At 62.1% G+C, this 12,211-nt stretch overlaps 1 protein-coding gene across 1 annotated transcript; it reads left to right on the forward strand.

Moving 5' to 3' along the window:
* Nucleotides 1-302: 302 nt before the first annotated feature.
* Nucleotides 303-11,936, forward strand: SPATA20 (spermatogenesis associated 20). Its single transcript, XM_075719538.1, has 16 exons — nt 303-334; nt 1,964-2,101; nt 2,369-2,433; nt 2,842-2,996; nt 3,240-3,383; nt 3,656-3,857; nt 3,955-4,085; nt 4,192-4,296; nt 4,802-4,876; nt 5,089-5,301; nt 5,454-5,646; nt 6,439-6,607; nt 7,064-7,272; nt 7,414-7,613; nt 7,737-7,817; nt 11,720-11,936. Exons 1-16 carry the CDS (start codon nt 303-305, stop codon nt 11,888-11,890), a joined length of 2,283 nt encoding a protein of 760 aa, XP_075575653.1. The 3' UTR covers nt 11,891-11,936.
* Nucleotides 11,937-12,211: the final 275 nt, after the last annotated feature.

The following is a 12,211-nucleotide window of genomic DNA, read 5'->3' on the forward strand; positions in this document are numbered from 1 at the left end:
CTGCCCCCCCCGGCCCCTCCAGCGGCGGCGGCGGCGGCGGGCAGGGCCCCGCTCCGGCTCTGGGCGGGGGGCGGCGGGGGGCGCCGGTGCTTGGGCGCTGCGCGGGAGCGGCTCCGGGCTGCCTGTGAGACAATAAAACGCTCTGACCGACCCGGTGTGCGGCTGCGGGGCGGGCGGCGAGGACGCCGGGCCCGGGGCGGGGGGACGGGCCGGGCCGGGCCGCGGCGGGGCGGCCCCGGGGGCCTCGGGCCGGTCACGGGGAGCGGCGGCAGCTCCGCCCCGCCCCGCCCCTGCCCGCCGCCATGTTCGCGGCGCCGCTGCGCCGGGCCCGCAGGTACCGGGGGGGGCCGGGCGGGGGGCGCCGGGGGGGGCGGGTCCGGCCCCCGGGGGCGGGCGGCTGCGGGCCCCGGCTGCGCCTTGCAGGGCGGTGGGCAGCGATCGCTGCGGCGCCTGGCAGCCCTTCTGCATCGCCGCTGCCTCCCCTGCAGCTCCCTAAATCTCCCCTGCGCCCCTCCCGTATCCCGTACGTCCTCTCTGCACCTCCCACATCCCCCTAAATTCTCCTGCATCACTGCAACGCCCTGTGCCCCTGCATCTCCCCTAAATCCTCCCTGCACCCTCCTGAATCCTTCCTAAATCCTTTCTGCACCCTTACACCCCGCCTGTATTCCCCAACATCCTCCCTGCATCCCTCTGCATCCCTGTGCGCCCTTCCTAAATCTTCCCTGTACCCCTTCTGCATTCCCTGAAATCCTCCCCGCATCCCTGCACCCCTCCCACATTCCCCTAAATCCTCCCTGCATCCCTGTGCGCCCTCCCTAAATCTTCCCTGTACCCCTTCTGCGTTCCCTGAAATCCTCCCCGCATCCCTGCGCCCCTCCCACATTCCCCTAAATCCTCCTTGCTTCCCTGTGCGCCCTCCCTAAATCTTCCCTGTACCCCTTCTGCGTTCCCTGAAATCCTCCCCGCATCCCTGCACCCCTCCCACATTCCCCTAAATCCTCCCTGCATCCCTGTGCGCCCTCCCTAAATCTTCCCTGTACCCCTTCTGCGTTCCCTGAAATCCTCCCCGCATCCCTGCACCCCTCCCACATTCCCCTAAATCCTCCCTGCATCCCTGTGTGCCCTCCCTAAATCTTCCCTGTACCCCTTCTGCGTTCCCTGAAATCCTCCCCGCATCCCTGCACCCCTCCCACATTCCCCTAAATCCTCCCTGCATCCCTGTGCGCCCTCCCTAAATCTTCCCTGTACCCCTTCTGCGTTCCCTGAAATCCTCCCCGCATCCCTGCGCCCCTCCCACATTCCCCTAAATCCTCCCTGCATCCCTGTACCCCCTGCATGACTTCACAAACTCCCTGCACCCCTCTCGCACCCCCTCCTGCACCCCTGCGCCCCAGCCCTGCCTCCCGCCCCGCGGCAGGAGGATCTCTCTGGTCCCCTCCCGTCCCTCGCTCCCCTCGCCGTCAAGAGCCCACACCCTGACCCTGCACCTACCTGTGCACCCACGGGAGGGGATTTCCCTCTCCAAGGACACACAGGTCAAATCCTGCAGATGCTGCTCCCTTACCCACGGCTGTCGGGTGACCGTGCCCCCAAAGGGCGCTGGCCGTGGGCTGGGGGCCGGAGGGGAGGGTGCCCGGGGGATGGCAGGCCCTGGGCCATGCAGGAGGAGAGCAGCCTCGCCGGCCCCTCCAGCAAGTGGGGAGGACTTTGTAGGGTCCTGGGGGGCCGGTGGAGGTGGACTGAGCCCCGGCGGAGCCGCCCGTCCCTGGGGCTGAGAGCGGTTCCCCTGGCACGGGGAGCGAATGGTGGGGAGCAGGGAGCAGCACCCCGTCCCGGGGCCGCGCTGGGCACCCGCAGGAGCCCGCGTGAAGGCGGTGCTGGTCTGGGGCATCCCGGTCTCTCCGGGGGCTGTGCTTCGCTGCGGCGAGCAGGGAAACGATGAGCCTGTTTGGCGTCGCAGGTGTACATTTCTAACGGGGAGCGTGACCATGGCCACGGGCGGGACAACCAGCCCCCCCAGCATCCCTCGTCACACCAACCGCCTGATTAACGAGAAGTCCCCCTACCTCCTGCAGCACGCTCACAACCCCGTGGATTGGTAAGAGTGACCGGTGCCTTTCTCCCTCTTTCTCTCCTTGTGTCTGTGGGGCTGAGGGACTCGCTGCCATGGAAGCGATGGCAGGCGAAGCAGCCTGGCCTCCTGTGCAGCTCCTTGCAGGCTCGGGGTCCGTGCTCCTGGGCCAGCCATGCCCCGGCTGTCCTGACCGCTCTCCACCAGGCAGCGGCTTCTCGGGCAGCTTTAGAGGAGCCCATGAATCCTGGCAGCAGTGACCCCTGAAGCTCCTTTCTTGTTTTCCCTCCACAGGTACCCTTGGGGTCAGGAAGCCTTTGATAAAGCAAAGAAAGAAAACAAGCTGATATTCCTGTCAGGTAACCAGAAACAAGACATATTTCATGTTCTCACATGTTGTTCAGTAGGTGATTGGATAAGCCGGGCTGCGTCCTGAGCTGGTGTGTGAGTAGCCACGCAGGTAAAGACGGACACTGAGCACTAATTCTCTGCTAGCAAGAGAGGGCCACGTGCTTTAATAGCGCTCTCTGAAGATGGGCTGCATCAAAGACCAGAGTCCTTGGCCAGATTTTAGGAGCAAGAGCTGGAGAGCCCAGGAGACCCTGCAAACCTCCATGTTTGCAGGAGATCTTTCTCCTCCATCTCTTCTCTAGGGGGGTAGCAGCTGTTGCCTGTAGCACGGTTCCCCACCTCTGAGCGATCTCCCCATAATGCATGTCCTGCTCCCTGCAAAGGGCCTTTCCTCACTCACCTGGGCTTGTTTTCAGTTGGCTACTCCACCTGCCACTGGTGCCATGTGATGGAGCAGGAGTCCTTCAAGAACAAGGAGATCGGGGAGATTATGAACAAGAACTTTGTGTGCATCAAAGTGGACCGTGAGGAGCGGCCAGATGTGGACAAAGTGTACATGACCTTTGTGCAGGTAAGGGAGGCATGGGCAGGTCTTGGGAGGCTTTGACTGGCTCCCTCAAGATGAGGTGCATGGTCATGTTCCTCAGGCAAGAAGAACCAGTATGTGGGGTGGCGTGAATGGGGCCGTGCATGATCACAAGAGTGGAGAGGAGCACGCGTCTGTCCTCAAGTGAGGCACTTGGATGTGCCGGAGGGGTACAGAGCAGAGGGTGTCTCTTGCGTGACCTTGGTGCACCCGTGATTTGTCTTTCAGGCAACCAGCGGTGGAGGTGGCTGGCCGATGAGCGTCTGGCTGACTCCAGACCTCAAGCCCTTTGTAGGGGGGACATACTTCCCTCCTGAAGATGGAGTTCATCGCGTTGGCTTTCGGACAGTGCTGCTCCGAATTGCAGAGCAGGTATGGAGCAGGAATGGCATAACAGGCAGTGCTCAACCAAAGGGGCTGCAGGGAAATTGGTCTGGGCTTGATGGGTGACTGAGTTAAGAGATATGCTCGTGAGAAGCAGTAGCCCAGAGAACTGTCAGAGCTTTGGCTGGGTTGGAGATGGATTGGAACTGATCTGGGGAGGGGGACTGAGAACTGAAGGTGCAGTTTGGACTGGTGCAATGCAGGAAGCAGAAACAGAGACAAAAAAATGGAAGAACTGACTTTCTCACTCTGCATCTTAGTGGAAGGAGAACAAAGATGCCCTGTTGGAGAACAGCCACAAGATCCTGGAAGCATTGCTACACATGTCCGAGATCCGTGTGCGGGGCCAGGAGTCACCCCCACCGTCCAAAGAGGTGATGGCCACGTGTTTCCAGCAGCTCTCCACCTCCTATGATGAGGACTACGGTGGCTTTTCCAAATCTCCCAAGTTCCCCACCCCAGGTCAGTCTGGCCTGTGCTGCTGAGCTCTGCTGTGGGGCAGGCAGCACTGGGGGGCAGAGCCCACCCCACAGCCTCTTGCTTTCTCCCTGTATTTCAGTGAATTTGAATTTCCTCTTCACGTACTGGGCCCTGCACCGAACAACTCCAGAAGGTGCCCGGGCACTGCAGATGGCTCTGCATACCCTCAAGATGATGGCCCATGGGGGCATCCATGACCACATCGGTCAGGTAGGAGGGAAGCCTTGGGGCTAAACCCCTGGCATGCCCAGGAGGCATGGGGGGCAGGCGTTGGGCGGAGAGGTGGGGTGGAGACGTGTCCACTTGGCCTTTGCAGGGGTTTCACCGCTACTCCACTGACCAGCACTGGCACGTCCCTCACTTTGAGAAGATGCTGTACGACCAGGGGCAGCTGGCGGCTGCGTATAGCAGAGCGTTTCAGGTACGGCTGTGGCATCCCTCTGCAGGGGGGCTCACTTGGCACGCCGAGTGCTGGCTGGGGAGGGCTGGCTTGGTTTGGGGAGCAGCTTCAAAGCCTGTTCCCCAAGATGCTGCCCATCCCATGGGCATGGAGCGGTCCCATGCTCCTCTTCATCTACTGGTCTTCATCCAGACAGGGACGCTGCACAAATCTGTGACAGTTTAGCCCCAGGGTTTTGAGCATAATGAGGGAGGGAACAGCCTTCTGGCTGGTCTTTGCAAGAGTCAGCAAACACGTGCTGCTGCCTGTGACCTTGGCGTAACTCCAGGGTTGCTCTCCAGTGCCTGTAGATTTCTATCAGAGATCTCGCTCTGAATCCGTCCCATGTTTAAAATCCCTGGACATTCAAATGTGTTTCCTCCCCTTTGCCAGCTCTTTAAATCAGAACCACTTATTATATCTCACTGTGTCTCTTGCCTCCTCTCTGCCCCTTGTAACATTGATGTCCACTCCGTGCCTCCCGCAGATCTCTGGCGATGAATTCTTTGCTGGTGTCACCCAAGACATTCTGCTCTACGTCTCGCGGGACCTGAGCGACCAGGTAGGTTGTTCCCTGAGCTGGGCCATGGGGAGCCGCTTACCCTGCCCTGCGATGTGGCTCGGGGCTGCTTTTCCCTCCCTCCCTTCCCAGCTGAGCTCAGTCTGGGGCACTGCTGCGGCTCTCTGGCCAGACCGCCAGCCCAGCAGTGATGGGGAGCTGGCTGAAGGTGCTGTCCCAGTAGCTGGAGGGTGCCTCTGTTGCTTTATTTCCAGGCAGGAGGTTTCTACAGCGCAGAAGATGCGGATTCCTACCCAACCACTGCATCCGGAGAGAAGCGAGAAGGAGCTTTCTGTGTGTGGGCGGCCGAGGAAATTCGGGCTCTCCTTCCTGACCCTGTTGAGGGGGCCACAGAGGGGACGACCCTGGGAGATGTCTTCATGCACCACTATGGAGTGAAGGAGACTGGCAACGTGAGCCCCATGAAGGTGAGGGAGAGAAAAGGCCTGCCCAGTACCAGGGGCATCAGTGGGGGACCCGCAGCCCTGGGCATGGGGGAATGGCAGAGCAGCCCCAAAGCACATGGGGTCCAACCCCTCCTCAGCCTGATGGCGTTCGTAGAATGGGGCTCTCCTTTCAGGACCCCCATCAGGAGCTGAAGGGCAAGAACGTTCTTATTGTCCAGTGCTCCCCGGAGCTGACGGCGGCCCGGTTTGGGCTGGAGCTGGGGCAGCTCGGTGCCCTGCTGCAGGAGGGCCGGCGGAGGCTGTCTGCAGCCCGGGCGCAGCGGCCACGGCCACACTTGGACAGCAAGATGCTGGCAGCGTGGAACGGTGAGAGGCGGCTCAGCTTTGGGGGTGTGTGCCTTGGCTGGACCCTGCTGCGGCTGCTCAGGGCCAGCACGTTTTTGGGGGCTTGTAGCAACGAGTCCTGCTGGGACTGGAGAGCCCCCCAGGAAGGCAGCGGGGTGGGCTGGGATCCAGGGCTGTGTGAGCACCTGGGGGAAGCTGCCCCACACCTGCAAGCTGTGGGGCTGCAGAGGGTCAGGATATTGCTCTGGCTTTATTTTCCTCCCCTGTTGCCAGCAGAGAGCAGCAAAACTCTTCCCTGGCTCAGCCTGGCTCCCCCGGTTGGGCTCTGGGGAAGGGGACCGAGTTGGGGATTCAGGACTCAGGCAGGGCGCAGAGCCCATCTCCACCGCTGCATTAGCGGCGGGATCACAGCTCTGTGTCCGTCTGTCCAGGTGTCCTGCAGCAGGTAATAACTGCAGAACCCCAGGCACCGTTCCCAGCAGTACATTCCCTGGTAGCTGGGTGTGGAGCTGGTGTGAGCTGGAGTTACACCACATCCTGCAAACAGGCAGACTCTCTTAAGCCCTGTTTCTGCCCACAAGTGAAAGCTTAGCTCTTGCTGGCCTTGCAGAGCTCTGTCCTTCTCTTTGGTGACAGTAAGTGACTTTCTTAGTGGTTTGAACTGAGCGGAAGAGCTGATGACTGAGCCCTGACCTGCCTTGAATGTCAGGGAGGATGAGCTTCACGCTGAGCATCCTCTAAAGGAAAGACGGTGACACCCCCGCCAGTCCCTTGTGCCCCCCTGAGCCTGTCCCCGTGTCTGTGCCTACACAGGGCTGATGATCTCGGGCTTTGCCCAGGCTGGGGCGGCCCTGGCCAAGCAGGAGTATGTGAGCCGGGCTGCGCAGGCGGCTGCCTTCCTGCGGAGACACCTTTTTGACCCCACCACTGGCAGGTTGTTGCGGAGCTGCTACCGCGGCAAAGACAACGTGGTGGAGCAGAGGTGAGCAGTGGTCCGCAGAGTGTCTCTGGACCTACTGGCCACCCTGTGGGAGCTGCCCAGGTTCCCGGTGGTCCACGTCTTCCCCTCCTCCAGGCAGGACTGAACTTGGAGGGAGGGAGCCTGTTTGCCTTGTGCAGAGCTGCCTCTGCTGCAGTTTGGGATGGATTAGTGCCCCCCCGCAGTGAGGAGGAATTAAGGTCGAATCCTTTTCCATTCCTCATCTTTGGGGCTGGCAGAAGCCTTCCTCTGCCCTCCCCTATGGCCGCTCGACTGTACAGAAACCTGGGGCTGAGCTGCGTGATGGCTTGGCACAGTCCCTGCTTATCTGGGACTGAGCTCTGAGGTGGCATCTCCTTGGGTAGCAGACACCAGTAGGTAGGGCTTTGCTGGGTGGGAGAAGATTTCCCACCTGGCCGGTGAGAGACCCTGGTGTTCCTTCCTCGCCTGCCGCTGCAGCGCCGTGCCCATCCAGGGCTTCCTGGAGGATTACGTCTTCATCATCCAGGCTCTCTTTGACCTGTACGAAGCCTCGCTGGAGCAGGGCTGGCTGGAGTGGGCCCTGCAGCTCCAGCACATGCAAGACAAGCTCTTCTGGGACCCCAAAGGCTTTGCGTATTTCTCCAGTGAGGCTGGCGATCCCTCTCTGCTCCTGCGCCTGAAGGATGGTGAGCTCGGGGACACGGCCATGCTCTGCATGGGTTATCATGTGGGGCAGCTTAGGGAGGGCAGGGGTGATGCCCGGCTGGAGGACCAAGCCGTGGGGTGGTGAGGCATTGGGCTGATGGAGGAGCTGTTGTCCCCTGCAGACCAAGACGGAGCAGAGCCCACCGCCAACTCTGTCACCGTCACAAACCTGCTCCGAGCAGCTTGTTATTCTGGCCATACGGAGTGGGTGGAAAAAGCCGGGCAGATCTTGGCCGCCTTCTCCGAGAGGCTGCAGAAGATCCCGATAACCCTGCCAGAGATGGCCCGGGCCACTGCTGTCTTCCATCACACCCTCAAACAGGTACAGGCTGGGGCTCATGTGTCCCCTATGGGACCTGCCACAGGGAGGGGGTCTGGCGGTGCTGCGGGTGCAGTCGCAGCTCTCTGCTTTCTCCCTCCTGCCACCCATGCTCTCTCCGGACAGGTCGTTATCTGTGGGGACCCCCAAGGAGAAGACACGAAAGAGATGCTGCGCTGCGTCCACTCCGTCTTCAGCCCAAACAAGGTAGAGGTGCCAGCCCCGCAGGCAAGCCCTCCCCTGGCCCCCTGCGCAGCCGCTCCCCGCCGGCCGCCGTCACACTCCCTGCTGCCGCCTGCATCGCTGGTGCCTTCATCCTTTCTCCCAGTGCAACTGTACCATCCGTCCTCCTCCTCTGTCTTGCCTCCCTTCCGGGAAGCATCCTACCCTTTCCATAGTTGTCAGTGCAGCCGGCGGGGCCATGGCTGAGCCCCTACACCCCTCTCCCTGGCACCCCAGCCCAGGGAGTGGCTGCAGCAGCGGCTGCTGTTGCTGCCGGCTGTTTACGCTGCTCTCAGCCCGAGCCCAGCATCCCCAGCACCGCTCTCCCAAGGGAAAACCTTTCATTCCAGCGCAGATGTGTCATGCCTGGTGCGGATCCAGCCAATGTCTGGGTCACCTTCTGCCTGGAGCCACCCTTGCATCCTTAGGAAGTGGCAAAGTGGTACCTCACTCCGGGCTCTGGGTGTGGGTACCCCTGGCCAGGAGGGGCTGGCTTTTCCCAAAAGCTTTGCCCCGAGCTGTGCTGTCGCTGTGCGCTGGGGTTACCGCCTCGCTCTGCTTGTCTGCGTTCCTGCTCAGAGATGCATCGCTCGGTGCATCCCACGGAGGGGCCGTGGTGCCGTGGGGACGGAGCTGTTTGCTGCCCACGGAGCTGGCAGGGAAGGGCAGCGTGGCAGCTGGCACCCGTCATGTTCGGCGGGCAGCGTCCCTGCCCCAGGGATGCATGCTCATGCCTTGGCAAGGCTGTCGAGCTGAGGGAAGCGGGGCTGGGCTGCGGGTGAGGGGGCCTCTGGACCGGATTGATCCCTGCCTGTTGAGGTCCTGGTGCCAGGGACGGGTGTGTTAAGCCACAGCACGTGAGGAGCTGGCACTGGGGCCAAAGCACCAGTTTCCCTCTGTAACCCCGGCTGGGGTGAACTGGGGAGGGCTGAGCCATCAGCACAGGATTCCCTGCTCTGTCCTCACGTTAGCTCAGCCCGTGGAGGCTTTCGTCCCTGACCCTCTGCCTCCGTGCCCAGCGGTGTTTAACGCTGGTGTTGGAGGACAGTCACAATTTCTGCCTGGGAGCATGGGTTGGGGATGCAGCTCTCTGACCTTCCTCCACCATCTCCTGTCCAGCAGTGCCCTTGGCCGCACTGGTCCCCGTGCTGTGTGTGAGGCCTCTGATCCCGCGCTCTTCCTCTCTCCCTTTGAAGGATTACAGTGGGTGACCCAGTTTGCAGGGACAGGAAGGGATGTGGTGGGGAGGCCAGCGCCGCTGCTAATACCCGCCTTCCTTTCCCTGCAGCTGGTTCAGCTGTTGGTCCCCTGAGTCCATGCGGGCTCCCCAGGGGGGTCGCAGCCGGCAGCTTTGGGGTCTTGAGCAGAGCAAATAGCACAGCTATTCCCTCTCCTCCCGTGCAGCTTGGTTCCCTCCTGCTAAGCTGGTAACGAGCCTGGCTGGTGGGGATGCTTCCATCCCCCCCAGCCTGTTGCCTTCCTCAGAGCACGGAGGAAGAGGAGGGCTGGGTGCTCTGTATGGATACTTCCGTGGCAGGGCAAAGCCATGGGCTGCTCGGGAGCTGCCCGAGGACAGGGGTGCCCACCTGGGCTGCGTGCAGGGGGGCTGTGGGTGGAGGGGTGCAGCTGGAGGCTGGCAGCAGGCAGGGCCGGAGTCTGGGCATGCCCTTGTGTGTGCCTCATGCCATGGTGGGATGGATCAGGAGCTGTCCCGTTCCGCAGCCTGAGTATGCTTGCTGGAAGAAGGAAGGTGGCAGGAGGATCTCTGCTAGGAAAGCTCTCTCCTCAGAGGAGTGCAGCCCCACAGGGGCTTCCCCGGTGCCACGCTTATTCCCCACGGACAGCCTGATCTCTGGCAGTAGCGACGGCTCCTCACCTTGCAGAAGCGATGGAGAGAAAGAAGGAGAATCCCACTGCTCGGAGGGTCACGCTGCCTTTGGGAGCAGCCTGCCGCCTCCCAGCAGCCATCTCTCTGTGCTGCATTGCACAGAGAAGGGAGACACGGGTGCTCCTTCTCCCACCCGCCTTCAGCCCCTTCCAGCTGCTCCCCACCTCTCCTTCCACACGTGCCCAGGGCGGAGCAGCCCCGGGTCACCCGCTCCGGGGATGCGGCAGCTTTGGGAATGGACTTTGCTAAGGAGGTGAGGAAACGTCACGGCCGTGTCCCCTGCCACCCCCACTCCCTTGGTCCCGGCAGGGCGCTGGGGGCTAGGCTTGTCTGCAGGAACACAATTAATTAGGTCGTTCCAGTAATTAATTCCTTACAAACCTCACATGGAAATCCTTGCTGTAATGAGATGCCGATGATAAAACAGCACTGAGGCTGCAGGTTTAAATGGACCCTACGTCCGGAGGAGCCCTTTGCCGCAGGCAGCAGACGCTGCCATGGGGATGCAAGTGCTCCAGGGGCGATGCCAGCAGCTGCTCCCATGGGGGTCCCGGTGCCAGGAGCAGAGAGGGTTGGATCATGGCTCCAGGCCTGGATCCCAGCTCCTGGTATAGATCCTTGCCCTGTTAATGGTCTTTAGGGTAATTATGAAAGATCCCATTATCTCCTCAGCTGCAGAGCACTAGCCTGCCGCTTGCCTTCATCCTGGCCCCGCAAGAGGACCTTAGGGAGCTTGTGAGAAAAATGAATAATGAATTTCAGATTGGACATGAATTGGTAATTAATCACTCCTGGAATTAATTCCAGACAAAGGCGAGGAGGGGAGGAGGCTGGAGGGGGGAGCAGGAGGCAGGCAGGGAAACAGGCTGAGCCGGTGCTGGGTCAAGGCAGGGGCTGAGGGGGGGGATGTGGGGCGATCGGGACAGGACGGGGCTGCAGCAGCTGTTAGCCAGGGCAGGGGCTTGGGGCCGCGGTGACCCCCGGGGGGCACGGGGTGAGGGCAGCCCCTGCCAGGCGTGGAGGAGGCTGCACAGGCATCCCGGCGGGGTGTGGGTGCTGGGTTTGCTCCTGGCCCTGGGGCTGGTGGCAGAGGATGCCATGTGCCGTGGTGGGAGGTGTGCGTGCCACCGCTCGGCCGCTGGCAGGGGCGGTGGGAGCCGGGGCAGCAGCGTTTGGTGGTGCCATCCCTCGGTGGCGGCAGCGTGAGCAGTGCAAATGCGGCGAGTGTGTCGGTGCCTTGCAGGCGCCGCAGCGGGCACGCGTGCGAGGCTGGGGCCAGGCGTGGACGAGGGACAGCCGTGTGCTCCGGCAGCGTGATGCTGCTGCCGTGCCTTGGGCCTGGGAAGGGTCTGCGCTTTGCTCACCCTTCGCATCTGTGTCGGAACCAGGCTCCCTGCCTGGCCTTTCCCCTGATTAGCCCACAAGCCCTGAGGCTTTGACAAACGTTTTCCCTTTCAGAAAAGCTAATTATCACGGCAGCCTTGTCATCGCCCCTGGCTGGTGCTGCCGTGTCAGCCGGGAGAGCCCCTGACCCGCTGCTGATCCGTGTCTGAGCTTTTGGGAAGCATCTGGAGGGCAGAAGGAGCTGGGCTGCAGGGTGGAAGGGGCGATGCTGCAGCTGGTGCTGGGGTTGGGGTTGGGGCTGCCCCCGGGCTGGGTGGGTGTCCCCAGGGAGCCGGCTGGCTCGGGCAGCCCCGCTCCGGGCCAGTGTGCACTGGTCCCTGTGCTTCATCCCTACTTGCTGGGTGTCTGGAGGGGAAAAGGGAGGCAAAGCTGCCTGGGATGGTGTGGACCATGGGCTCCCTGTGGCGCAGACGTGAGGGGGACGTGGCCACTGTGGGACGCTTGCAGATGGCTGGCGTGGGTCCCATCGGGTCGCTGTCCCTTCCCCAATTCGGGTGAATGCGTGGGGGATGCTGCCGGCGCTTGGCATGCCTGGGGGGAGGGAAGGACCAGCTGGCTGGCGCTGGCTGCGCTCTCACAGCTCCTTCTCCGGCAGGTGCTGATGCTAGCAGATGGAAACAGCGCTGGGTTCCTCTACCGCCAGTTGCCTTTCCTTGCGTCCCTGGAGAGGAAGGATGGGAAAGCCACCGCCTATCTCTGCAGCAACTTTGTCTGCTCCCTGCCCGTCACCTCGCCCCAGGAGCTGCGTGGGATGCTCTGCCCATGAGCCCCTTGGCCCCTCTGCCTGCAGGAGGGCGAGGGGGAGTCAGACTGTCACGCCAGCTCGGGAACACGGGAGAGACCCGTAATAAAGCCACCCTGGGCATCAGCTGCCTCCTGGATGGTTCCTGGCAGTGCAGTGGGGCTGTGCCCTTCCCTGCCTGCAGCAGATCGCGCTCTGCTTGCACCGCTGCTCTGGCAGCATCTTGGCAGAACTGGCTCTGGTGCCCGGCGCTGGTTTTGGCATGGCTAGGAGACACCCACCGAGGGGCATCTCCTCCCCCTGCAGAAGCGCTCACTCCTTGCCTCTTCTCGCTGAGGAAAAGGA

This window comes from Pelecanus crispus, chromosome 12, assembly GCF_030463565.1.
Source record: "Pelecanus crispus isolate bPelCri1 chromosome 12, bPelCri1.pri, whole genome shotgun sequence".
In the NCBI taxonomy this organism is placed as follows: domain Eukaryota; kingdom Metazoa; phylum Chordata; class Aves; order Pelecaniformes; family Pelecanidae; genus Pelecanus; species Pelecanus crispus.